The 24,470-nt window shown below is 43.6% G+C and overlaps 1 protein-coding gene across 5 annotated transcripts in view; it reads right to left on the reverse strand.

Annotated features, from left to right (window-relative positions):
* TRAF6 (TNF receptor associated factor 6) overlaps positions 1-17,104 on the reverse strand; it is a 35,363-nt gene extending 18,259 nt beyond the window's left edge. The window contains exons 1-3 of one of the 5 annotated variants that reach the window (XM_043548363.1): positions 16,961-17,104; positions 5,960-6,025; positions 3,207-3,537 (exon numbers count right to left, since the gene is read on the reverse strand). In XM_043548363.1, the coding sequence (XP_043404298.1) occupies positions 3,207-3,537; positions 5,960-5,972 (344 nt within the window). In that variant the 5' untranslated portion in view covers positions 5,973-6,025; positions 16,961-17,104. The other 4 variants (XM_007055237.4, XM_027817612.3, XM_027817613.3 and 1 more) reach the window with 4 other exon arrangements.
* Between the last annotated feature and the right edge of the window lie 7,366 nt (positions 17,105-24,470).

Here is a 24,470-nt window from a genome sequence, read left to right on the forward strand (position 1 = left end):
CCGCACATCCATAAGTCCCTGCCTTATTCAGTGCACAGGACTGTCTGTGCTCATTTAATGAGCAGCTATTCAATATTTCATTTTATACTTGTTTACTGCTCACCATTCAAGTTCTGTTACGAATACAGAATTAAATTCTTCATGGCTTTTCTATGGCTATCATCACTATAGTACGAGTGCTTCACAAACATTAATGCATCTATCTTCATAACAAATCAAAAGTATCCACTAATTTTGGGTGCCAAGTTTGAAAAGTGACTAGGATCTGATTTTTTTCAGAGTACTTGGCACTTTACACATTCAAATACAAATACAACGGACTTCAGTTGCAGCTGTGAGCATTCAATATTCTTGCAAGTCAGATCCCAGGGTCTCAAGTCAGGCATCCAGAAAATGAGGAACAGTCAGTGGCCACCTGTGAAAAGTTTGGTTTAAGTAACTTGCCCACTGTCACATAGGAACTCTGGCAAAGATAGGGATAGAATCCAAGCCTCAAGGGCAGCATTCAACTGCCTAAGCCATGAGACCATCCTTTCTCTCCCTGTAATCCCCCACCCCATTCACTACACACCTTCCAACTTCTATAAGGAGTGAGGCCAGACAACAGCCTCATATTGCAACACAACTGATTAATTCCATGAGCATTGTCTATCCCATGCTCAGAATGGGGCAGGGAACCTGCGGGAAAGACAGTATGTGATCATGTAATTAAAGACTGTATCATAATGCGTGCACACGAGGGTGACAAATTAAGGTGGCACAGGCAATCTTAATTCTGGCATTTACTAACTTCTGAGTGCTTGACTTTGCAGACTTAGCATTTTAATGTAGTTTTTATGGATGTTATTTCATAGGTTTTTTTAAAAAACTAAAAAACCCCACAAATTCCATCAGGTGGAAGCCCACTGATTTTTACATGGGTCATCCAAAAGATACTAACCCTGCTGATTCACAGCAAGGATCGCAGCTACTCACTTTCCTTGGTGGCAGAGAGCAGTAGTAGTTTGTCATCCTCTATGTAGGATGGGCACATTTTGCTAATGGGTTCCTGTGACCAAAAGCACCCCTATGTTCACACCCTACACACTGTGTTCACACCCTACACACCTTGTGAGATATCGTTTGAAAACTAATTACTTGTTGCTCAAGAATATTGTGAAATGTATGTAGCAACATTATATGTAAAGTTATGAATTCCTCCTGTGTGATGGTGTTAGCACATGTTCAAAGTCTCACAGCCCTGACTAGGCAAAAGTTGTTATGCAGGTCTATCCTAAACAAAGATATGTAAATTCAGGTAAATACACATTCAAGTAGTAAACAGGGTCCCTGAGCCAGCTAGAAGGGGAAATGGCAGGAGACAAGCATACATAGGGGAGAAGAAAGAGCATGCAGCCACCTTCACCATTAGCCTCAATGTTGCCTTCTTTACTGTTTGAATAAACTTTGCTTTGATGGGTAATCCTCAGAAGAATCCAATTCAAAAGGGTGGCTGGACTACAAAACTGAGGGGCAAAAACACCCCAAGGCATCTCTCCCTAAGATGACAAAGGAACTAGCCCCTGAACTTTGGGGTAGATCCTGACCTGAGAATTTGGACAGCAATGTTGTTGGGAACATAACAGTAAGGATTTTACCTTGAACCAAGTCTAGCTTGTTAAGTTTTAGCTATCAGAAAGCATTTTATCTTTATTTCTCTTGTAATCATTTCGGACTTTAATACCTCATATTTGTACTCACTTAAAATCTCTCTTTAAAAATAAAACAAATTTATTTAGCTACAATCTAAACTAATCCAATGTCGTGTTTCAACTGAGCTGTTTGATAACTTCAGTTAAAGTAGCCAACTGTTGACTATTGACCCGTCACATGGGCAATGGACCTCTAATATCTGAACTGTTCAGGAGAGGGCTGTACAGTGCAGAACACAGGTTTTGAGGGAAAATTTTGGACTGGGAGTGTGTTGGGGTCACCCAGCAAGTAGTAACCAAGGCTTCTGGAAGCAGGAGTGTGGCTGGTGTGTTGCTGACAGGCTGCTGGGGTCAGAGTTGCTGTGTCAGGGCTGTACAGACACTCAACGTGTGACCTGCATGCTGGCAGGCTGTTTCTGAGCGGCCCAGCAAAGCACTGTGAGGCACCCAAGGTTGCAGGGAAAGCAGTGACAACTTCTCATTGGTCTAGACTGTACCCCGGAAGTGAGAGTTCCACAGTTACTAGCTGACAGAGGAATACTGAGACTCAGGAATTCTGAGTTCTATTACAGGTTCTGAGGCAAGTGTATTCTAATAGAGAGACTCCTCTGCCCTACTCCTTGCCCCCAGCCCCAGCCTGCTTTTGTTCCAGTCCTTCCCACCCCCTAGCTTGCCATCTAAATCCCCCAATGGCTTTGTCCCAGCCTGTTTTCTCACCACTCCCCCCTTATCCCTCTGCATTCCAGGCAGGCAGCATCCTTCTCCTCCTCCTCACTGCCTGGGTACCAGTGTTTGGTGGGAGGGGTCGGGCACTGAAAGCAAAGTAATCTCCCTGCTCAATTCCTGTACCTGGTGTCACAGTGGCCCCTGGCTATAGGAAGGAACTGCAAGTCCTACTCAGCCTCACAGCATGCATAATGCAGATGAAATCAGAGAATTTACTTGCCAAAGAAGTTTCTATTGAGCTCGTACAAACAGATTTTCAGAAGCTCATAACTTGGTCAAAGATGAGCAAATGTTCACAGGGATGGCAAAAAGCACATCACTGACTCCAGGGTGACCTCTGTGCCAAATTTCAAGTCCTTGCTCCAAGGCAAGGAGGCTCTAGAGCTTCTCAACAAATTCTGAAGCTCATGGCCTAAACATCTTATTTTCCCCCTAACCTTGTTCTGAGAAACAGCTGAATTGTTTTTACTGAAAGTTTCCGAAAACTTCATTCTGAGGCAGACACCAAATATGGAAAATTTCAGCCTGAACAGGTAAAGTCTGGCAAAGATATAAGCAACTAAAAATAGGGTCTTATAATGGGGCAACATTAACTATAGGCATTGCTAACTAGACCATCCGTAATATAGCATCTTTAAAGATGTGCTAAGTCATAACACATTGAAAATATAGCAACAATAAGACATATATAATTTGTCCTCACAAGTTGCACTTAGTTATGTTGCCAGAAAGCTGCTACACTCAGGTCAACATTCTTCCTAAAATCAATTCCCATGAGCACTCCTTTACCTTATTGATTTGACAATGCAGCCTTTGCAAAACCGGTGTCCGCATGGCGTTTGCACTGCTTCCCGTAGAGCCATCAAACAGATTGGACATTCATATTTACTTTCCAGGGGGGGATCAAACTCCACGTCATATCCTTGAGTCTCCTCCGTGAAGGAGTTGGGAAGGTTTCCAGTCCCACTGCTGACAGAGACACCTATGCTGTCTTCTTTAGCTCCAGCACTGCACGCACTGGCCATGGCTGCACAGCAGCCAGTCTCCAGATCTCTGGCTCTATAGCTGTTGTCACTCTGTATCAAGCTCATAGTAACTAGTTGAGTACCGAGGAGACGATCTGAAAGAACAAAGATATGTTAAATCAAGTATTCTAAAAGCTGGCTTTCCAGGCATTCTCCCTCCAGCACCCAGCCCTTATCTTGGACATAAAAAGGGGGTCATTGGGTCCGGAAATGTAAAACCTTCAGCAGAGTTGTTTCAGCTCATGGACTACCTTTTTACTGCCCTTACTTCCCTTCTATCTCATCTCACAATCTTACAGCCTCTAGGAGGGAAGCAGCCTTAATTTTTTTAAACTGCTATTGCAGTCTGCTCCATCTCTGATTTGCCATGTTATTTCAATCTCAGAAGAAAACGTCTTTTCTCCCTATTAAAAGAGAGAAAGTCTGCTCTCTCTCTAATATTATTTACCCCCATAAAGCCTTCTGAGATAGTTTGTATAAAAATGCTGTACAAAACAGTTTTATTATATGAAGCAATCTCAGCTTCACATTCTGTGCCACTGTAAGTCATATTTGACATTTTTAGGAAAGTAGGATTCATGGTTTAGGTTTCAAATTATTTGATACGAGTATTCTGGATGTACATCAATGAAAAAAATAGTACAAGAAACAAAGCAGATGTTCAGCAGCAAATGCGAGTCAAACAATATTGCAGTGCTGATAAGATTTTTATATCAGCAATAAGATTTTCAATTTAGTCAGAATCTACAAAACATGAGGTAAGGGTCAGGTTTCTGCAGTACGATCTGGAAGGGCTAGACACAAACTAGTCTAAAATGCTTTCCTGCTCTCCTGTACCTCCTCCAATATAGCTGGAAAGATAGCATGAACACAGGAAATGAATCCTATTTACCTGCAGAGGGGAGAATATTGTTAGCAAAGTTAGTTTTTCAGATGCTGCTCTCAAACGTTGAATTCATATAGCAATAAAGCTGATAAAGTCTCTGATAGACTACTTGGAATATTATATTACAGTAAGTGGTTTACAGGTTTAATTCAAAGTGCTAGTTTAATGTATAAACTACTCTATGATTTCGGGTTCAGGATACTAGAAAACAGCAACCGCACATGCACACACTTCAACCTGGCAACTGGGATCTCCTGGGATGCTCAAATTAAGAGCCCTGGATTTGTAGGACTAGGATTGGGGGTTCTCACTAGGCCCTCATTTCTGGAATTCTCCATCACTGACAGTTTGAGTTTGCTGAACTCAAAGCCACAAAGTCTAATCTAGCCACTCAGTCAGTTGCCTTAAAAGCTAGGCAAGGCCAAGTTCGCAGGATAGGGTGTGTAGTTCATAGAATATCAGGGTTGGAAGGGACCTCAGGAGGTCATCTAGTCCAACCCCCTGCTCAAAGCAGGACCAATCCCCAATCAAATCATCCCAGCCAGGGCTTTGTCAAGCCTGACCTTAAAAACTTCCAAGGAAGGAGATTCTACCACCTCCCTAGGTAACGCATTCCAGTGTTTCACCACCCTCCTAGTGAAAAAGTTTTTCCTAATATCCAACCTAAACCTCCCCCACTGCAACTTGAGACCATTACTCCTTGTCCTGTCCTCTTCTACCACTGAGAATAGTCTAGAACCATCCTCTCTGGAACCACCTCTCAGGTAGTTGAAAGCAGCTATCAAATCCCCCCTCATTCTTCTCTTCTGCAGACTAAACAACCCCAGTTCCCTCAGCCTCTCCTCATAAGTCATGTGTTCCAGACCCCTAATCATTTTTGTTGCCCTTCGCTGGACTCTCTCCAATTTTTCCACATCCTTCTTGTAGTGTGGGGCCCAAAACTGGACACAGTACTCCAGATGAGGCCTCACCAATGTCGAATAGAGGGGAACGATCACGTCCCTCGATCTGCTCGCTATGCCCCTACTTATACATCCCAAAATGCCATTGGCCTTCTTGGCAACAACAGCACACTGCTGACTCATATCCAGCTTCTCGTCCACTGTAACCCCTAGGTCCTTTTCCGCAGAACTGCTGCCTAGCCATTCGGTCCCTAGTCTGTAGCTGTGCATTGGGTTCTTCCGTCCTAAGTGCAGGACCCTGCACTTATCCTTATTGAACCTCATCAGGTTTCTTTTGGCCCAATCCTCCAATTTGTCTAGGTCCCTCTGTATCCTATCCCTGCCCTCCAGCGTATCTACCACTCAAGTTTGAGACCGTCTCCTGTGTGCTTTTATATTTTGTACAGGCGTGCTGACAGGCAGATTCTGAATAATAAGTAATGCTTCTAAAAGGGACTAGTACCAAACCACTTAAGATACAGACAAGATCAACAGTGTGATGGATCTGGAGTTTTCTGTAATAATTTATTAACATTTGGAATTGACCTGGTTATTGTGATATTTAGTGTATGCATATACTGAGTTAATACTGCTGTGGAATTGTCAGGAAATGCACCAAGGAAGGGGAAGGGTGGATCCATACATAGGCTTCTCAGTACACACTTGAGGCACAATGCAAGAGCCATTCACCTTGATGTTCCATTGAGACCCACTGTTGGACTGGTCAGACAGGTTTTAACAGGTACAAATCAGTACCTGTTAAGGGGGAAGGGAGAAAAATTAGAAGACTCAAGAGGGCTTAAAGAATCACATTCATGGGGACACAGGTTTCTGAGACGACGTATAGCTACATTACAGCTTAAGTCGACATAAATTATGTCGCTCAGTGGTGTGAATTAACCACACCCTGCTTGGAGTGACATAATTTATGCTGATTTAAGCGCCGGTATGGATAGTGCTATGTCTGCGGGAGAGCCACCATCACTCACGAGGAGAGGGTGGGCTGGAGTAATTAAACTGACTGGACTCTCTCCTGTCACTAGAGAGTTTATAGTGGCTGTAAGCTCTCTAGTGAGGCCATATAGCCTGAGAAACCAAAGTCTGCTGCGTGGGGCCTTCAGGAATTAGACACCTGGCATCCCCTCAGAAGGGTGTTTAGGCTCTAGGTAAGCTAGATACGCATGTAGACCTTTTGTTATTTTAAGATCCTTTCCTCTGAAATACTTTGTTCCTATGGTTAAACAAACAATACTTCTGTTTTAAGAAGGCTGTTTTGGGTCATCAATTCACTGGTCACAGATCCTGAAAGGAAAAACCCAATCAGACCTTCAGGGTAAGAACGAGTACCGTAGACTGGTGCCTATTTGAGATAATGAAAGGATCCACCCCAAGAAAAGGGAAGGCATGAGACCTAAGGGGGTGCACTCAGAAGAGACAAGGAAAGAGACAGGGATGCAGCTAATCCTGTAACTGTGACACACAGGAATTCAAGAAGTCAAGCTGAAAGGAAGAAAAGAAATAGAGTAGGCCTTGTGCTTTCATCACAAGTATGAGTATTCCATCTATTTTATAGAGTAGAATCTGTTAAAGACAGATCTCTTCCTTGTGATCATCATTTTATCCTTCTGGAAAATCCTACTAAAGTAGTACTTAAGGAGAGTAGGATTTTATCCAGTATAATCCTAACAATTTATCATTTACAGCACTTTACAGTTTCTACAGGAGTTTGAAGCATTACACTTACTCCTCTCCAATCTGAATTGCTTTTCTGTAACCAGAGTAGCTATGAACCATTCAGTCTATGGGGAAAAACATAAGAGTCATCTTAACGGATGAGTCAATGCAACCAATCACCACCCTATTATTGCATAAAAAATCCCTAATTTAAATTATAAACTAATACTCCTTTCTTACATGGAGCTTTCCATTTGCACACTTCCAAAAGGTTTATAAAAGGCGGCCAACTCTTTTACCTCTGTTTAATGGGGAAACTTCAGGCACAGAGAGGCAATACTTTAAACAAATAAATCAAGTCAGTTTTAAGTGAATTGTGGTGGGGTTCCTTCCAACACCCACTGACTTAGGGCACGTCTTCACTAGCATGACCCTAGCATGGCTGTGTAGTCGCAGCAGAGCGCTATAAAAAAACCCACCTCCATGAGGGGAGTAGCTCCCAGTGCTGGGAGCCACTGTCTACACTGCCACTTTGCAGCGCTGAAACTTGCAGTACTCAGGGTGTGGGTGTTTTTTCACAACCCGAGCAAGAAAGTTGCAGTGCTGGAAAGTGGCAGTGTAGACAAGGCCTTAGTTTTATTTTGTCTTAAAGGGAAGTCCCTCCCCACATCTTCTTACAAAAATCGGGAGACGTTTCTAAATCTTTAAGCTTACAGTGTTGCTGTCGATGAATAGCTGAAAATATAACAATTACTTAACCCTAATTTTAAACAATTCCTTCATGTGATTTAAAAAAAATTGAGATCTTTTATACTTTGTGTTTGCATCTGTCTCCTCCTCCTCCTCCAATACTGCACCTGTACTGCTACTCCTGCACAATAGCGGTACTGGAGCAGCATACCAGAGGGAGACAGACATAAACCTAATCTCTTTCACTGTGGGATCAGACACGTCTCTGTTGGCTGAGCTGGGGCAGACAATGAAATGAACAAACAGCAACTTAGTTGTGAAAGCAGTGCATGTGCACTAGCATGATTCTCTGCTGGGGAATTTCCCTGCAAGGGGAATTTTAAATTGCTTGTAGTTCAGATGAAGAGGATGGATTTGAAAATGCAGGATATTCCCAACACCATGTCTAATTTAACCCTTTCTTCGCCACTTCACTAGGCATTATTCTCCAGTCTAGAAGTCTCAGAAATCCTTCCCTGATATTCAGCTCAAATTTTTATCCCCTTCCCGCCTAAACAATACTTCTCTGGTCTCATTATAATTATACATAGCACTCATATATACAGATTAGTTTGGAAAAATGATGTTGTGTCAGCCATGGTATTCCTTTAGCCCAGCACCACACAGCTATAGTCATCAGAATAGCTTTGAAAGGAGGTGGTACCACCTCCCCAGTGACAAGGGCATAGTCTTCAAGTTTAACTACTCAATAAACATGTCCATAGACCAGAGCCCCAGAATTTGTCTGCAATTTAGAAGCCTGGACAAGTTATGTGGAATGTTTTATATGCACACTGTGGCCTAAACTTCGGCCATTTATCCTTGGTAAATGAAGGCAATACCAAACTAAGGGCTTGTCTACACAAACATTTTATAGCACTCTAACTTGCTGGCTCAAGGGTGTGAAAAAACACCCCCTTGAGCCCAGCAAGTCTGAACGCTTTAAAGTGCGAGTGTAAACAGGCTCGTGGAGGTGGATTACCAGGAGCGCTGGGAGACCTCTCTCCCAGTGCTCGCGTGCGACCACACTTGCACTTCAAAGCGCTACCGCGGGAGCATTCCCGCGGCAGCGCTTTGAAGTTTCTATTGTAGCCATGCCCTAAGCAGTTCAGGCTACATTTTTTTCAATTAACTAAACACCTGAAACTAAACTGAAGTGCATACATATGTCTACAAATACACATAGTAACTATTTCAAAAAAAATGAAAGGGAATAAGCTGAGAATTAAATTCAGTAATGTTTCTCTTTTTAAGGAACTGTGTAGAGTTTTTAGCCTGTGTGTAAAAACACAGTAACTCCTCACTCAACGTTGCAGTTATGTTCCTGAAAAATGCTACTTTAAGTGAAATGATGTTAAGCGAATCCAATTTCCACATAAGAATTAATGTAAATCGGGGGGGGGGGGGGAGGGGGTTAGGTTCTAGGGAAATTTTTTTTGCCAGACAAAAGTGGCTGCAAACATTCCCTGTGGAAACTGAATGTGATGATAAACCCATGTTATCCCACTGGAGTGCACCACTCCCTCCACTTTCCAAAGTGCCGGGGGCTGGGGGGAGGAGAGAAGAAAGTTGTGCATGTGTGTCTGAAAGACAGATGCGCATTGCCCCTTTAAGTATGCTGACTCCACTCTAAGTACACTGCCTTTTTAAGTAGATCAGCAAGTTAAGACAGCAGCTGCTGCCAGCAAGCTCCCTCCATCCTGAGCCCTGTCCTGTCCCCCCACTCCATAATCTGTGGAGATGGGGTACAGGAGTGTGGGGGAAGGAACGGGGTGGGGAGGGGGACACCCTGACATCAGTACTCCTCTTCCCCTCCCATCCCCTGCACAGAAAACAGGAGGCTCGCAGGAGCAGCTCCAAGGCAGAGGGGCAGGAGCAGCACGCGCAGTGGGGGAGGGACAGCTGAACTGTCTGGGGATAACCTGCTGGGCAGTTGCTGCACAGAGAACTTAGGAGAGCTGATAGGGGGGCTGCCGGTCCACCCTGGATCCAAGCCCGCACCAGCTAGCTCCAATGGGCTGCTCTTTCTGCAAGCAGTGGACAAAGCAGGCGGCTGCCAAACAACTTTATAAGGGAGCACTGCACAACTTTAAACGAGCATGTTCTCTAATTGATCAGTGATGTAACAAAGAAACAACGTTTACCAGGACGACGTTAAGTGAGGAGTTACTGTAAGATGCACTCAGATTTGTCCTACAGACAACCATTTGACAGGAGCCTGAAGACTTCACCTCTAAGGGGGCAGTAGCTGGAGAGATGCTTTCTGAGTTGGGTAGTCAGGCATGGCTTTTCCTGATAGCTGCTGCTGGCTGGTGCTGGTTGAGTAAATTTGATGTAAATCGTGACAGACTGCTACCAATCGGGAAAGATACTCTGATAAAAATGGAGAATGTGATGCTGAACACTTCTCTATCAGTCACATCCCTGGGTCCAGAGAACAGGCCCAGGCTACATTTTAGGACTCCCAAGGCCCCTCAGTATTGCCTCTCCTGCTTTAAGATCAAACTGCAAATGAACTTTAAACCAGCAGGTAACTCGATGCTGTGAAGCTACTTGCACTCCTGCACTATGAAGCAATGAGACTAACCAGAATACCTCAGTCAGACCAGAAGAGCTGGCTCTTACATGAACACCACGTCATAGAATCATAGAATATCAGAGTTGGAAGGAACCTCAGGAGGTCATCTAGTCCAACCCCCTGCTCAAAGCAGGACCAATCCCCAACTAAATCATCGCAGCCAGGGCTTTGTCAAGCCTGACCTTAAAAGTATCTAAGGAAGGAGATTATACTTTGTTGGCAAATATACATGTGGTTCTAGTCCAATTAACCTGGGATTATATTAAAATAACAGCCACTGGGCATAGTTTAGGATTTTAAAACAATAACATTATGAAAAAATTAGCTTCACTATGTGGAGCCTGAGGCATGTATGATTTTTGTCTAAAGAGACTGAAGAAAGGAAAAGACTTAGGTAGCAAAAAGCAAAACCAAATATTTACATACAGTAGTTATCCCTCTTGAAAGGACTTGAACAGAATTTAGTTAATCCTCACTACACCCTTGTATCATTAACCCCATTTTACAGATTTGGAAACTGAGGCACAGAGTGGTTACATGCTGTGCCTAAGGCCAGAGTTGGAATTAGAACTCAAATTCCTGACTTCCAGGTGCATACTCAAAGCATGCCGCCTCCTCCTCAAAAGTAAATGCGTGGAAACAGATTTGACTGATCAAAGATCTGGAAAGGGAAAAAAAATAGCCATGCCATTTTTCATGGAGAAACTGCAAACTGTATTAATTTTCAATAAGCCCAGAGGCAGTCATATGTAATAGCTTTCCCTTGTGGCTTGTGTGATGAACATTTGGCAACTGAACAAGAGCAGTTATTAATCAGTGGTAGTTTCTACATAAAGCACTTAAACACATGATTAGCTTCAATGGGATTTAAGCCTGTGCTTAACCTCAAGTACATGCTGAAGAGCTTTGCAGAATCAGGGCCTAAATAAAGACAGATTGTGGAATCTGGACTGTAGTAGAGAAGGCTCTACCCAGGGAATCCTCTTCTCTTTTAGCTAATCATCAGAGTGGCACAGCGAGACATGAAGAGAGGTCCTAATGTTTGTGATTTCTGCCGATTCAGAAGCATGTTTTCTTCTCACTCCATTCCTGCAGTGACACATTGTCTCTTGATTTACCTCCCCCCCACCCCCCAAAAAAAGGTCCAAAATACCAGTAGTCACTTCTTTAGAGTATCTATGCAAGATAATAGTCTACACTCAAACGTAAAAACTTTTGTAACACGGTAAAGCTGTTTTAAGCAAAACTCCAAGTTTAGGTAAAATAATTTAAATGCCCAATCTACAAGTCACACAACCAGTCCTAAATCTCTTTTGCACTCAAGACTCCTGCTGAAGTCAACAAGTATTTTGGATGTACAAGGAGGGCAAAATCACACAGTAAATAGTTACACTTAGAGTCACTAGTGAGAGAGAAAAAAAGATTTAAGGAGGTAACAAATCCTATTGCTCTCTCTCCACACACTGAATAGAATTTATATTCCCTTATATTCTACATATTTGATATGTACCTTGCTAGACTTTCTAGAATCAATATAAGAGATGCATTAGTCACTATAACAATCTGAAGTCATGTATACTAGACACTAGAAATTTTCTACAAATTTTTACTATTATTTCTTTGCCTTATGTATAGGGATGACAAAAAGGAAAAATACATATTGACTAGTCATGATAAGGAAAAATCAATAAAATGAAAACAGGCCGGAATAGTTATGGAACAATATTCTTCCAATACCGTATTCCTTATATGAAGTTACTAAACAAAAATCTAACCCTGTGGTTTCAACCCTCCAGTCCATACAATGTTGCCAGCAGAGGCAATTACTTGAGTGCAAGGAAGGAAATGGTCTTCATGCAGACGCAGGTTTGGAAATCAAGAGATTGCCACTCTAATTCCAATCTCTGCCGCAAATTTGCCATGTGACTTTGGGCACTTTACTTAGAGCTCAATCCCATAAACACTATTACAAGGCATATTAGTCAATGGGACTACTCACTACAATGCAAAGAGTGTTGCAAGTTTACACTAATATTTGCACATTGAGATCCTTACATTGGAAGGTGCTAGAGAAGAAAAATGGAATACATTCAAACAGAGCATATGAAGTGCAAAAAACAGAATTTCTGTTTTCTTGCTAAAGCCCTTAGTAATAGTTGATTTTCATTCCAAATTTTCCCTTGAGGCATAGGAGTTCTTTACTAGTGACAGTTAAAACTCCCTAATCGCTTGGCCAATAACAACTGTGATTAAATATTATTTAACTGTCAACCTAAGACTATAAAAAGGGAGAAAATGTTCTTGTTCAAAGCAGAAAAAAAACCCCAAAACCCAGCAATAACTGAAGCCAGTAAGACTTTCAGTTCTAGTCACTGGTGCTGGATATAATTGCTCTTTCTTTAGGCCCTTGGGAATTTCTGCAGCTTTCTAGCTAGTTTCTCTTTGCTTGGAGAGAATGTTGACAATATTTTATGATTAAGTAATTGCACACTTAGTGTTACTGAGGAGATTAGATGGGAGCTACTCAGTTATGCATGCAGTCTCTCCCCGGAGGGTGCATGTCCTGGTTAATCAAAACATTTTTTTTTTTTTTTTTTTGCTTTTCTTACTTTAATAAGATTTCTTGAACAGGACAAAAATTATGATAAGCAAAAATGCATTCACAGTCCAAGGTAGAACACTAAGAAAAGGATCTTGTTTCTATTGAGTATGTTTTAAATGGTCCCAGGTGTGACTGCCCTTGAACATCAGATGGCAAATAAATAGTGAATGAGTGTAATTAAAAAAAGCTTATTAAATAATTTAAAGAGCCAGTACATCTGTTGACACTATTTTTTAATTTGGTTGAAATGCTTCTCAGCTATATTCAGTTTCTCAAAAATAATACTTTAGAGAGCTGGTACTGATATAAGTAAATACAGAGCAAGTGTCATTTATGATACACACAGGATGGTTCACTGATTAGGATGCCAACCTGGGATGCAGAAAACCAGGTTTAATTTCCTGATCTGCTACAGATTTGTGTGACCCAGCCTCCCTTATGCCACAGTTCCTCATACTCAGAGGTGCCGTGAAGATTTATATTAAAGATTGTGAGGTGCTCAGATATTGCGGTAAAGGGGATGATGTAAGTACCTAAGATATGCTGTGCTTAAAGCAGAGACAGACACTCTTCTGATCCTGAAAACACTTTGTGCATGATTAGTTTTATTTATACAACTAGTCCTATTGACTTCAATGGGAGCAGCCATGGACTTAAAGTTAAAAATACGCATATTTTCAAGATCAGGGCCAAACAGGACTCCCAGGTTCTATTTTTGGCTCTGACATTGATCTGCAGAGTGACCCTTGTCAAGTCTCAGTGCCTTATTTTAAGGCATCTTCTAACCTCATATGATGGTCGTGAAGATTAGTGTTCGTAGAAATGCTTTAAAATCTTTAGATAAGAAGGTGCTACACAGCCATACTATTGTTAAACAACTGAAATATCCCTTCACTTTACTCTTATATTTACTTTTATTTCCCCTTTGGCAGGTGACAGCAAGAGATCATTTGTGTTGCACTATGTGTTTGTACAGCCACTAACTCAATTGAGCTCTGAAATTAACTTGGGCTTCTGGGCACTATTGTGATACGAATAAGGTTATTTTGTCTGGAGATGCTGAATTAATTAAATTCACTGACACTGAACTGAAAACATGTACACTTCGTGTCCAAAGATTTTCCATTAAATGGATTTTTAGTAGCAAAAGTATTTTCAGGATGATTTAAAAAAACTGCACAGCATATTAGTTTACAACATTAAAACCTGACACCTACATTCATTAGTGCCTGGTGAAACTCCAGGAAAGTTTAATTGTGGGGGAAAACTGGAGAAGAACGTGGAATGAGCAGCAGACCAATGCATAGGTAGTGTGGGCAAGAGGCTCATTTGCTGGCCATCACCAAAATAGTTCTACTGTTTTATCAAGTGTACTTAATATGTGAATAGTTCTCTGCATGGTATTGAGGCTAATTTTGTGGTCCTTTCATGCTACAACAAAAGTGAAATAACATGAATATAAAGTCATGGACTAGAAAACTATGGCTCTTGATATTAAATTTAATCACAGGATCTGTAGAGAAACAGAGTTTGCTAGCACTTTTCTCATCACTTGTTTCCATACACTTCTGGAAGCTACAAGATGCTATAGCTTCAATGCAATTATAAGCAGAAAAATGACTTAAAGGTGTTCCATGTTTAGAACTTGCAAATCAATAGGTGGCTTTTGAATGACAAGCACTGATTCCCAAACTATATTCTTTTTATCTTTTCCATCACTGAAGATGGCATTCAGAACTTAACCATTCTGTTGATATGAGACAGAACAGAATCCACATTGCTCATGAATAGCTGTTGGCTGTGCAGTGCTAAAATTTGCTAGAGGCATATTTTGCCTCTGACAAGGTGGTTCTATTCTTAATCATTTTTAATATTATGACCACACTAATTCTCTATGATTACAGACTATCACTTAATAGGAGTAAGGTTTCCCATCATCTTAAACAATGGATGTAATCCAAACTGGTCTGACAATCTGATCGGTTTTGCAGCTCTCTTGACTCAAATCTAAAGAGGCATAATGTTACCTTGTTTGAGGCAGAATTTATTAAATGAAACCAGTGATACTGCATTCATAACTTATTACATAGATGGAGAGAGATACCGGGTAAGGCAAGTTACACAAGGCAGGGTTTCCCTTCCCCTCCCCACATCACCAACAATAATCTTCACATCTAACACACTGAGAGCTGTAAACTCACATATATACAGCTAAGTCAGTCTCTCTTTTTGACTACTATTATTTGTGTTGCATCCTATGCATGTCAGAAAAATACCATAATCTCATTAACCAGTCCATAGTTTAACAGATGAAAAGTTAGAGAAAGCTCAAAAGAGAATCTACGACCAGTTTCTAGGCTCAAAGAACCGAACAAACAAATACAGGATGATCATTTTTTTAAAGCCAGCACTGGCATTAGAAAACTAATAAAAGGCAGCAGGGATCAGGATCAAGAGAGAAAACACATAGTATCTATCCCAAGAATTTACCCCAAATAAAAACCCTTCAAGCTATTATATTTGGCAAGGGAAGTACTTAAAATATTTATTATAAATATCAAATACTGCCTGTCTGTACCAAAGAGCAATTACCATTCTTGCAAGCAAATTGTATGCTCTCTCAGATCTCATTTTTAAAGCACTTATAATCAATTAATCAATTCCTAAAGCACTTAAAATAGATATTATCCCCACTTTACAGACAGGAAAATGGAGACAAATGGAAATCAAGTTATTTGTCCAAGACTATACAAGGATTCTGACAGAGTTCGGGTAGAACTCAGGGATTTCCTTACAACTAGTCCTTCACTCAAGCCACTAGATCACACAAAAAGAAGTCCATCTGGATATCAGGGAGCAGGATCAATTAATCACTGGCCATATATTCCCCTCATGTAAACCAATACGATCCTAATCTCAATGGGACTGGTGCTTGCTATAAAGAGTGAGGGAAGAATCTGGCTCATAGTGTCTACAAACGCAGTCCAGACTGAGGCATAGTTTCCATTTAAGAAAAAAAAAAATCATACTGCTTTAGAGATTCCAAGGCCAGAAAAAGGACCACTGGAATCCTCTAATCCAGTGATGGGCAACCTGTGGCCCACAGGCCACACGTGGCAGTCCAGGTAATTTGCTGGTGGGCAGTGAGACAGTTTGTTTACATTGACTGTCCACAGGCATGGCCGTCCACAGCTCCCAGTGGCCACGTTTCCGGCCAATGGGAGCTGCGGGGAGTGATGCGGGCTAGCCACCAATTCCCACAGGTGGGCGGCTGTGCCTGCAGACGGTCAATGTAAACAAACTGTCAACAAACTGTCTCGCGGCCCCCCAGCAGATTACCATGACAGGCCGCAGGTTGCCCACCACTGCTCTAGTCTGACCTTCTGTATAACACAGGACACAGAACTTCCCCAAAATAATTCCTAGAGCAAAGCTTTAAAAACATCTAATTTTAGTTTAAGAACTGCCAATGATGGAGAATCCCAGCCCAGCCCTGGTAATTCGTTCCAGAGGCTAACGACCCTCACTGTTAAAAATTCAGACAAATTCAGACAGGAAATAAGGCTAAGTGCCCACTTCCAGTAACCACCGGAACGGGTTACACCTTTCTCTGTTAGACGGACGCTCATCAAACATCTGCGCCCCCCACAGATACGTACAGCCTGGGACCAGGTCCCCCGCAGCCCCTCGTTGTGAAGCGGCACAGCCCCCAGGAGCTCACGCTACGCTCCGAGGCGGGCCCCCCCATTCTAGAATCGCCCTCGCCGCTCGTCTCTGACCCCTCTCGCGTTTATCAACACGCAGGATGTTACCCTCTCAGCCTCTCGGAAGGACCCCGGCCACGCTAAGCGCTCTCCAGCCGCGGGCAGCGAGCCACGCTCCGAGCTCTCCCTCCCCTTTCCCGGCCCCAGCGTCCCGCTCTCTACGGGTCCCCCCCGGGAGGCAGGGAGACGCCGCAGGCCCCTTTCCCAGGCCCGGAGCTGGGGACAGGACCCGGCGGCCCCGACCCCGCGTCACGGCGGGGAAGCCGGGTCCGGGCGGAGCCGCCTGGACAGCCCGGGGAGGGGAGGGGCCGGTGGGGCCCAGCGGTCCCCGCCCGAACACTCACCTCCGGCCGAACCGCCGCCTTCGGTTTCTGCCCCCAGCCAGGTCACTCCTTCCGACTCCGCGGAAGCACGGGCGGGCGCCGCGGCCAAGAGGGACCTGAAGGAAGGCGGCTAGCGCTGCAGCGCCTCCTTCGGCCGGTCCGCCCGGGCAGGGCCGCTCCAGCGGGTACTTACCCCGCACCGCCGGCGGCCGTGCCCCGTCCCCGTCGCTGCTGGAGATTTACCAGCCTGAGCCTGCCTGCGCTGGAGGCTGGTGCCTGACTCCCCTCTCAGGCCCTGTGCAGGGATCCCTGCCCTAGTTGAGCCTCTCCTCGCAGCCCCCGCAGCGCTCCAGCATTGGGGTCCGCCGAGGGCAAGTCAGGACGCAGAGCCGGTGCTAGCCCATGGGGGGCCCTCAGCAGAATATTTTTGGGTCCCCCTCCCATAATACTAAAACAGGCCAATGAAAAACAAATGGGGATCGCACCGCGGGCTACCTAAACAGCTGATGAGTCTTAGGTGCCTCACACAAGCATAGGATTTGCTGTTGGAGACTGAGCAGAAGGAGCCAGGCCGCCTAGCTCCAGCCCATCAGCCATGCACCCAGTCAGCCACTTACGTGTCTAAGCCCCCTCTCCACTCCGTGCCCCTCTCCTTGGTATTTCCTACTAGCTAATGTAGGTAGCTTACCACTCAGCTTTTGCAGATCTCTTTCTTAGGTGCCTAACTCTCTCCATGCATTGTATGGTCAACCTGGGTGCCTAGCTCGGGGCTGAGAATTTCAGTAGCTGGCAGGGCACCTAGGGAGTAGGTGTTTCAACCCTGGGTTGAATAACAGTTAAGTCCCTTTGGGCATCTGGGCCTTCCCCACTCTATGCCTCCTTTTCTCTATCTATAAAATGAAGATAAGAACACTTTCCCACTCACAGAAGGCTTAATTAGTTCCAAAAAATGTCTTTTAAAAAGGCCCATTTGTTCATACAAAAATACACATGAAAAAAAGCATACTTACATTTCTACATGGGGTAGCACAACAGCAGGTTGCAAAATAGGCACTTGTACAAACAGATGGTTATTTTTGCCCCCATTCCTGCAAACACATATATGCTTTATTTTAAGCAGGTATGTAGTCCCACTGTTTTCCAAATAATGGTTCGTAGGAGGGGGGCCTTTTTGTGCGTAATGACATTGGTGCTGAATGGAAAAGTGGTCCTTCTTTTTACAGTAATGGTGTAAAGTGTTTTGAGACCTTTGTATGAAATACACATGTAATGGTGTGTGTTAAAGTGGCCAGGGCTTCTATACTTATCCAGCCACATAGCTAACATACCCCTTGCGATTAACTGCACTGCGTATTAGGTACCCACCACTCTACTGCACCACAGATCAAAATGTTGACCTAGCAATTATTTTGGGAACTTGTAAGCACTTATTCTTGGAAGTGCTTTTGCAACAACATCTTTTTGGGTGGGCAGCTGGGAAATTTTTTCTCACTGTGATTCCTGTGTCTTACACTACCATTGGCTCAGCTCCACTGGTACTAGCAATGGGGAGAGAGATACCATAGACAAGGCATAGGCTGGTCTACCACAGTACCATCTAACCTTGTTTAAGGGTTGCTGATAGACTGAATGAAAATGTTCTTATAAGGAGAAAGAAAAGGAGTACTTGTGGCACCTTAGAGACTAACCAATTTATTTGAGCATAAGCTTTCTTGAGCTACAGCTCACTTCATTGGATGCTGTAGCTCACGAAAGCTTATGCTCAAATAAATTGGTTAGTCTCTAAGGTGCCACAAGTACTCCTTTTCTTTTTGTGAATACAGACTAACACGGCTGTTACTCTTATAAGGAGAGTTACACCTGCATCTCTTTTGTATGTCAACAGTGCCATCCTGCGGTAGACTTATAAAATTGCCTTGCCACTTCAGGCAGGGGGAATGAAAATGAGAATTATTAACAGCTCTACTTAGGAAACCCTAAATTGTCTTTTATGTTTGCAAAAACCGAGCAGTACATTCACTTTTCCATGCTCAGAGGTTCTTTTTACAAGCTGTTATTTTTCATTAACCTCCTCCTTTGCTGTGGGATGCAGTTTGAGAGGCTATTTTTTCAAATACACATATGATATGAATTCAAAGTATTTAGATAAATAACACTGGCATAGAGCTAAACAATAAATCACAACACAGGGAAAGAGCAGGTGCAGAGTACTAAGCAGGTGCAGCTGCAGGGCCTTACTCCTGACAGTGGCTAGGTCTTGTAAGTAATATAGTTTTAATAAACACTGTGATTTGGACATCAACGTGGCCATGATGTTCTTTCATATTACACTTGTGGTGTAAACAGAAAAAGACGCATGTCCCTCAGTGTGACCTTGGGTAAGTCATTTAGGCTTTTTGTGCCTCAGTCTCCCTGTCTGTAAAATGGGAATAATGATACTTACCTTTGTAAAGCACTTTGAAAGCTTCGGACGAAAAGTTCAACATATTTGCAAAGTACTCTTGCTGTTCCTGTAACCCACCAAATAATACGAGTGCAGGTGCTCATCCTAGGAACGGGAATATTCTGGATTCTGAAATCCCAATCAGAGTTTATTCTGACACTTTATTTCAAATCTAGTTTTAATGACCATATTCAGTGCAACCTCCAACTCCTAATGATTTATGAGGTGCTGAGGCCCATAGGGGCTGTCCATAAATTACATAACACCCTTTTTGGTGATTTTTTTGAGACCCAACCCTTGTAACACTGAAACAAAAGAGGCAAAATTAAGGACCTACCCACACCCTCCTGCATTAGGTAATTTATAGACAACCCTATAGGTTATGTCTACACTTGGACCTGGAGGTATAAATTGCCTCAAGGAACATACCCCTGCTAGCTTTGATTGAGTAGCTCATTAAAAATAGAGTATAGTCCTGGCAGGAAGGGTTAGCCACCTTAAAGATGTGCCTTGTGCCTTGGATAGGTATGTACTTGGGAAGGCGATCCTCCCCAGCAGGTACACTCTATTTTTAGCACGCTAGCTTGATCAGAGCTAGCGCAGACATGTCTTCTCAAGAGGGAATTTACATCTCCTGCTCAAATGTAGACATACCAATTGCTGCCAGATCCCCACCTTGTGACATAAAGTGATGCAGAAACACTGTTCACCACCTGATGGTGCCAGCTGCATGGGGAAAACAAATACCCATCTGGCTTAACACGGCACACACTACTGCAGAAATTAGGCTTTGGTTGGGAATTAATCACAGCCGATGCTCAGGCTACTGCAATTCAGGATGAATTAAAACTTTTACAAGCTGACTTCTCTACAAGACAATTCCACGTGTGCTTGAGAAGCAAAGCATTAAGCTGCATGCATAAGAACTCAAATGGTTACTGTGATAATTGAGCTATTTCCTAGAGTACCTGATAGTTTGTGCTAAAATCCCTGCTCCAGGGATACAGAGCAGGCATCCAGCCATCTCGGTGATGTTCTGAGTAAACACCTCAGAGAGGGATTTGCTAAACTACTTACCAAACAGCCCCTCCAACAATCCCCATTGTAGTGAACTGCATTTGTGCTGCTTCATGTAAGGAAGGAAAGCATAGCTTGTGTCAGTGGAGAGAGATTTTGATTGACACCTGCTAATGCAGCCTGACTTGGAGGGCTTTTGAAATGTTTTCTCCAAGAGCTAGTGTGTGAATAGTACCACTCAGGTTACAAGGAAGTCCAGGTAGAAGGGGGATCAGAGAGGAAGCAGGGCCCACAAGAGGCACTCTAGTTAAGGGTCCAATGTTTACAGAAATTAACAGTTCAGCTGTGAGATTTCCACTTTCCTGCTGACGCTTAGCGGGGACTGTCTTAGTCTGGGAATAACCTCTGTGTTTTCTTTTTCACTATGGACCCAATCCTGACATCCCTGCTAATTTGTTACTCAAGCAAAAATCTCAGTGATGTCCTTGCTCCCCAAAACTTCCATTTCATTTCAGTGAGAATTTTGTCTGGGTCCAAATTTGAGTCAGTTTGTTAGGATCTAGTTCTACATTTGGTTTGGATCATTGTGAACAATTTGCTCTGCGGTGGCTCATTAAACCTATTTACTGGGGCACGGTTAGCATCCGTTATGGTACATGGTGCAATTTGAACCACTGACTCAGGAGTAGCTGCACTTCCATAGGCCTCATCACTCTTGAAGCAAGTACTCTTAAGGGGCTCTGGAGTTGGGAAGTAGGGAACCCTCCCGCCTCTTTCCCCAGTAGCAAGAAAAGTGCTACTGTGTCTTGTATGAGAAGATTTAGCTAAATAACATCTTAGGGAGCACTGTCTAATCAGAGAAAGGCAGCGTGATCCACAGGAAAGGGCACCTGACAGTGAATCAGGAAATGTAGGTCTCTCCCTGGCTCTGTCTGCTCTGTGATCTGGACAAGTCACTTTGCCTCTCAGTGCCTCATTTTCCCCATCTGTAAAATGAAAATGGTGATATTTACTCTTATTTATAAAATGCTTTTAGATCTCTGGATGACAAGTACAATAGAAAAGCTAGGTATTAATAGCTAGAGAAGGAGGCGGGGATGTTAGACTCTTGGGACCTAATGGCAGTTGTGACACTTTCTCACTATTTTATCTAGAGTACTTTTTTTAGGGCCCAATTCCCAAAAGTGGGTGCCTAAGCAAGATGTCTGAATCCCTTGTTCGGATATATTGTCATTTAATCAGGGCTTGTTTGAACAAAATATGGGATTTGGGGAATAGATATAACTTTTGCCATATCTTCTGATTGCTTTCCTCAGTCTGCCAGCATCACGGCAACCTTATCTTGATTCAGCCTCAGCCAGCTAGTCCTCATCCCTGCCCCAGACACCATATAAAACACTTGATTGCATCAACTGGGAATCGAGAGATATGGAGATATGGGGCTGTTAGTCTTCAGCATAATGAAAGCACTATAGCCCATGTTTCCTGACTAACTCTCAAACTGTCCCATATTCCTGTTGAATAAGGGTATGTGCGGGGACAGGGAGAAGGAAGACAAGCTGGAATCTTGTGGAAACACAGAGAGAGCACCCTATGAAAGAAGAGCAATTCGCATGTGCAGTCAGGGTTGTAGGAGTTTATGTAGTTATGGCAGGAATCACAAGGTGGTGCTGTTACACTGAGGCTATGTCTACGCTTGGAGCTGGGGGTGTCATTCTCATCTTGCGCAGACATACATGTACTAGATCTGCTCAAGGTAGCATGCTAAAAATAGCAGTGTAGCAGAGGTACCATGGCCAGTGGTGAGTGAGGGTTGCACTCAGGGTGGCTAACTTGTGTCATCGCTTGCCGCTGCCCATGCTGTCACAGCTACACTAACACTACAATTTTTAGCAAGCTAGTTTGAGCAGAGCTAGCATGGGCACGTCTGCATAAGGTGGGAATCAAACCACCAGCTCCAAGTGTAGATGTAGTCTTAGTCTGCCAACATCCTGTTTTTAGCACGTGAGCAAATATTCAGTTTTGGGAAGACTAACTGGGTGGTTAGATTTAGTTATGCAAGATTCTGTGTAGGGGACTGGTCCATGAAGAGCCTACTGTGTGAGCAACAGGAGAGTTTGCTCTCCTCTTTGCTCTCTGATCAGAGTCAATCTTGAGGCACAGCTTCTTCCTGGGAACTAGTTATTGGTGTTCGGGCTGAGATTCCTAAAAAAGGGGATTGTCTGCATGCTTTTTGTGACCACCTCTGTTCCAGACCTGGTGTATATCACAGAATCATGTAGTAGGGCTGGAAGGGATCTTGAGAAGTCATCTAGTCCAGACCCCTGTTCTGTGGCAGGAACGAGTAAACCTAGACCATTCCTCATAGGTGTTTGTTCAACTTGTTTTTAAAAGCTTCCAGTGATGGGGACTCCATGACCTCCCTTGGAAGCCTATTCCAAAGTTTAACTACCCTTCTAGTCAGAAAGTTTTTCCGAACATCTAACCTAAATCTCCCTTGCTGCAGATTAAGCCCCTTCCTTCTTGTCCTACCTACAGTGGACATGGAGAACAATTGATCCCTGGCCTCTTTATAACAGCCCTTAACATACTGGAAGACTGTTATCAGGTCCCGCTGCCCCACCCCCCCCCAGTCCTCTTTTCTGAAGACTAAACATGCCCAGTTTTTTCAACCTTTCCTCATAGGTCAGATTTTTTAAACCAGGGGTTCTCAAACTTCATTGCACCTCGACCCCCTTCTGACAACAAAAATTGCTACATGACCCCAGGAGTGGGGACTGAAGCCTGAGCCCGACCAAGCCCTGCTGCCCCGGGTAGTGGAATGGGTGGGTCAAAGCCAAAGCCCCACTTCCCCAGGCAGGGGGAAAGCTGAAGCCCCAGTGCTTCAGCCCCAGGCAGGGGGCCTGTAATCTGAGCCCTACTGTCCAAGGCTGACACACTCAGGTTTTGGCCCCAGACAGTGGGGATCAGCCCCTGGCCCCAGCAAGTCTAAGTCAGCCCTGGTGACCCCATTAAAATGGGGTTGCAGCCCACTTTGGGGTCCCGACCCACAGTTTGAGAACCACTGTTCTAAACCTTTTATCATTTTCTTGTTCTCCTCTGGACTCTCTCCAATTTGGCCACATCCTTCCTAAATTTGTAGTACCCAGAACTGGACACAGTACCTCAGCTGGGGCCTCACCAATGCCGAGCAGAGTGGGACAACTACCTCCTATGTCTTACATACAACACTTCAGCTAATACACCGCAGAATCATATTAGCCTTTTTTGCAGCTGCCTCACATCGCTGACTCACATATTCAGTTTGTGGTCCACTATAACCCCCAGATCCTTTTCAGCAGTACTATCACCTAGCCAGTTATTCCCAATTTTGTAGCTGTGCATTTGATTTTTCCTTCCTCAGTGAAGTACTTTGCACTTGTCTTTATTAAAATTTATCTTGTTGAATTCAGACCACGTGAACAAGTGAAACAAGTTACACACAGAATATACCTAGAATCTACATCACTGAGTTATCTTCCAGTGGGTAGCTGACCTGCAAGACCCTGGCCATCTGCATTCATCAGAGAGGTTACACTCTTGTTAGAATGGAACATTACACTGGTGTCAGAAGAAAGGGCAACAATATGATTCATATTGTCTGCACAAAATTCCAATCACAAAAATGGAAGCATGGTTATGTCTGGACTGTTAATGTAGGCTTAAATGTCAGGGTCCTTCAAAGGGATTAATCCTGTGAATAAGGGTGGCATGACTGGGTCCCACATTCTTCTCCCCAATGTGTAACCCAGTGGAGAAATTAGCTCTGGAGCTATAGACATAAAAAAGCAAATACAAAAGTTTAGTCACGTAAAGGTGCAGACACTCTCCTGGAATGGCTCTGCATGGAATTAAAACTCATCTCAGAAACAAGGGGTCTCTCAAAGGAGGATCGTGTTTTTATTAACTTCATAGTTAAGCCTCGTAAATTACCAGGTGCCACCTGGAGCAGAGACTTCTGTATTGTGTTGTGGTTGATGGTAACTTGTGGTTAGCACCAGAGCGGTACTGGGAGATGGGAGGGACAGGGAT

Source organism: Chelonia mydas, chromosome 6 (genome assembly GCF_015237465.2).
Source record: "Chelonia mydas isolate rCheMyd1 chromosome 6, rCheMyd1.pri.v2, whole genome shotgun sequence".
NCBI lineage: Eukaryota > Metazoa > Chordata > Testudines > Cheloniidae > Chelonia > Chelonia mydas.